The following is a 3,576-nucleotide window of genomic DNA, read 5'->3' on the forward strand; positions in this document are numbered from 1 at the left end:
AGAATTGGCTATAAGTTAGTGCACTTTTCTTACAAGCTTTAGAGCTTGCTTTACTCATGCTTTTTTTCTAATGCTAGGTTGAGGTATCCTTTCAAGGCTTTGGGAAGTTGACTAGGATTGATTGGGGCTTCCGTTTATCCTCAGTTAGATTTCCTCAGCTATCTCACCAAGGGATGCAACCTTAAAACTCTTATCAGAACCACTCCTTATTGTGATAATGTCGTTGTTCTTTATAACTTTCACATGGTGCATTTCTGTGTGCTCTTGGAGGTTTTTTTAAAACCCATCCTTCTTGTCCTTTTTCTAGTTTTAACCTTCAAGGCTCGTGCCTCACGCTTTTGAGCTGGCTACTTTGAAGTCAAAGCTTGAGCTTTTTGCTTATGAATAGGCTTGGTTGCTTCTTTGGTTGATGCTTGCAACTTTGCCTACTAGTGGCTTTTCACAAAGTTTAGTGGAACAATATACCTTGCACACTTAACAGTTGTAGACTCAAGTCAGGTGATCCTTTTTCCATGGGGGCAATGTTCACTTTGTTTGGGTTGGTCTTATTGGCATACTCAGTCTCTGTCCCACTTCCCGCCCACCTCTCTCTTTCGATCTCGGCTTTTTCGATTGCACATGTTAAGGCGTTTTCCCAAGTCAGCTTGACTTGGACTTATGGGAATTTGTTTTGTGAAGTTTTGGAGGGTCTTTTGGGGAGCCAGAAGGTCCAAAGGTTATGTAAAATCAAACGGGGAATTTTCCGAAGTAAGTTGAGTCATTGGGAGTGGCATGCTGGAGTGCGACACGTACGTAGACAGGTGGAAGCAAGTGGATGCAACCACGTAAGGTGGCGGACTTCTCCAAATCAATCGGGGCCGTATTTTCCTGGGAACGAAACACCTGTCTTTGCTGTATTTGACTTCCATTGCATTTTATTAATCGGTGGAGCTTTACAGTTTGTTTCCACATTGCTCTCGACTCTACCCTTCTCCTCGTTCTTCCGTAACTGCTCATCGGTTAACGGCCCAAGGCTTCGTGCAGCTTCGTGCAGGTGAGCTTACAAGTGTTTTGTAAATTAAAAACCTTTATTAGATGGCTCCTTGTGATTAAAATTGTGTGCATGTTGTGATTACTGTTTGGCGTTTTTGTGATTATTGCAGGTCATAATTTTGCGTTGAACTGTTTGGGTGTTTGTTGAGGGTGAAGAGAGGGTTTCTTTATCTGTATTCATCTCCAAAAGCTGGTGATCAGGAAGCAAGGAAGGAGGGTTTATTATCTCAAAGGATTAAGATAGATAATTAACGTTGTATTTACAGGGATTATAATCAAGCTGCAGGAGTTATGTCTGGGTTGACGCTGGCGGCAGGAGGGACGAGGTCAGTGCTAAGTGAGGAGGTAGGGAAAGCGAGGGAGGACAGGGGGGGTATAGTGGGGGGGTTGATGGGTTCCTTCAGGATAATCGAGCTTCAGCTGGTGGCCTTCATAGCGGTGTTTTCTGCGAGCGGCCTTGTACCACTGCTGGACATGGCGTTCCCAATACTCCTCACACTCTACCTTTTCTTTCTAAACACGCTGGTGTTCAAGAGCTACGCCCACCCCAGCTCCGCCAAGGAAGTCTTCCACGGCAGCCGCATGTTCCAGCTCTACACCATCCTGGGCACCATCGTGGGCCTCTTCCTGCCCCTCGCCTACGTTCTGGGCGGGTTCGCACGCGGGGACCAGGCCGCCGTGCGTGCGGCCACCCCCCACCTGTTTCTGTTGTCTGCCCAAGTGTTGAGCGAGAACTTGATCAGCTCCCTGGCCATGTTCTCGCCGCCTGTCCGCGCCGTCCTACCCCTCCTCTACACGGGCCGCCGCCTCTTCACGCTCTGCGAATGGGCCAAAACCACCGTCTTCCGCACCGCCCTCCCCCCCAACCCTTGGATTCAGGTAGCAGCAAAATCAGTTCGAAAACATTAAATTGGTTTATGCTGTAGTTGCTCTTATTGATTCGAAGCTCGTTTGCTGCCTTTGTTGCAGGATGTTGCTTGGCTGTGGTTTGGACGAGGCCTCGCATTGGCAAACCTGATCTATTTCTCCATTAATTTCTTCTTCTTCCTCATCCCACGCTTCTTACCACGAGCCTTTGAGCGACATTTCAAGCAAAGAGATGAAGCCATTAGCGCAAAGAAAGGCGTGCCTAATAAGAAAGTGCAGTAATGTTTTCCTCCATTCCTGTCTTTTCAAAAATAGTATTGTAGAGGGTTAAGTATAGTATTATAGATGTGGTTTTTATACCTCCCCCGGACAATCTTGCATCTTAATAGAAAGATTTTATTGAAGAAGTTTTGTCTCTTCTTTGTCGAGCAAGAGTTGTTTTGTCAAATGAGATTTGATTTACAATAGGGTGGAGTGCCTATGTAGAAGGTGAATTCTAAGCAATGCAAGTTTAGTTTCTAGTTTAGTGAAGTCTATTGAAAATAATCAACCATGAAAAAGAAGGTTTCACATCTCTTGCTACTCTCTTTCTTGTAGACAAATTCTTCTCTTTGTTTATTACATTGGGCAATGACAAATTCTTCTCTTTGCTTATTACATTGGATTTAGAGTAGTCATACCATGGGCAATACTTGGGTGTTAGGTTACATAGGTGTTAAGTAACATAGGTAGTTCTACCACAAAACTAATTGTATTGCATAAATTTATACCAAGAAGTGAAGAGGCACTTAAAAAGATTGCCATTTAGTTCACTCTTACATAATGTGAATAAAGATAGTGGAGGTTAATAAAAATCGTCCTTATGTTTTAGGTTTCATCTTAAGTTACCAAGCTTGATGAGAATTTGGAACTTGAATGGAAAATAAATGAAGATATGTTTTTGAAAATAGGAATTAATAATTATGGTGGTCACCTGGTGTTTAGGCCACGACCTCTTCCAATTTGTGTCCTCTTTCTCCTCTTATTGAGGAGAACTGTGCATGAGCCCTTTGCACGTGAGAGGTGGAAGCATATCTCTTGCTACTACTGATGTCCGGATTTGCAAACATGTAATTGCGTTAAGAGGAACGGTTTAGACACACCCATCTCACACTTAGCAAGTTGAGACTTGCCAACTATTTTGAATATGGGGTTGGGTTTGACGAGGATGCTCCTAAGGGGTAATCCTTGTACGTGTGATCTATATCCCCCCGCCCTCCCCACCCCCCGCAAAGTAGTGTGCTAGTGGTGCTGCAACCATGGCGTTTTTTATAGGACGCTCAACCACACCGTTAGGTCCCTTGTGTTGGCCCTTGGAAGCATTAATATCCCTATCTTGGGGAGTTTGCACTATGGCTTGGCAACTGGGTCTGTGTTGCCATATGTTGATATAATGGTGGCTGGGGATTTGAGCTAGCGGGGCTCTCAGCCTTCAAGGACTCGATATAGACACTCTTGCTCTTCCTCCTTCATCTCATTGAGAGCCTTCAAGGATTGTCTTGCTCTTCCTTCTTCATCTCATTCCCCTCTAGAATCTTGGTCAACAATTGTTGGTTCTTTGGGGTTACCCTTGGGAGAGGCGACTTCTCTATTATATTGATAAATTAGACGATCCATGAACCCAATGGTCCTATCAGA

The 3,576-nt window shown here is 44.5% G+C and overlaps 1 protein-coding gene across 1 annotated transcript; it reads left to right on the plus strand.

Moving 5' to 3' along the window:
* Window positions 1–900: 900 nt before the first annotated feature.
* Window positions 901–2,306, plus strand: LOC147640953 (uncharacterized). The gene is made up of 3 exons (XM_086809317.1): window positions 901–1,033; window positions 1,143–1,911; window positions 2,002–2,306. Exons 2-3 carry the CDS (start codon window positions 1,324–1,326, stop codon window positions 2,179–2,181), a joined length of 768 nt encoding a protein of 255 aa, XP_086665443.1. The 5' UTR covers window positions 901–1,033; window positions 1,143–1,323; the 3' UTR covers window positions 2,182–2,306.
* Window positions 2,307–3,576: the final 1,270 nt, after the last annotated feature.

This window comes from Cibotium barometz, chromosome 2, assembly GCF_041138505.1.
Source record: "Cibotium barometz isolate CiBa-2024 chromosome 2, ASM4113850v1, whole genome shotgun sequence".
NCBI lineage: Eukaryota > Viridiplantae > Streptophyta > Polypodiopsida > Cyatheales > Cibotiaceae > Cibotium > Cibotium barometz.

Excerpts from the sequence above, each read along its gene's own strand:
- LOC147640953 (XM_086809317.1), top strand. The coding sequence starts at position 1,324 with ATGTCTGGGTTGACGCTGGCGGCAGGAGGGACGAGGTCAGTGCTAAGT. Across the intron at positions 1,912-2,001 it reads CCCCCAACCCTTGGATTCAG|GATGTTGCTTGGCTGTGGTT; the intron begins GTAGCAGCAAAA and ends CCTTTGTTGCAG.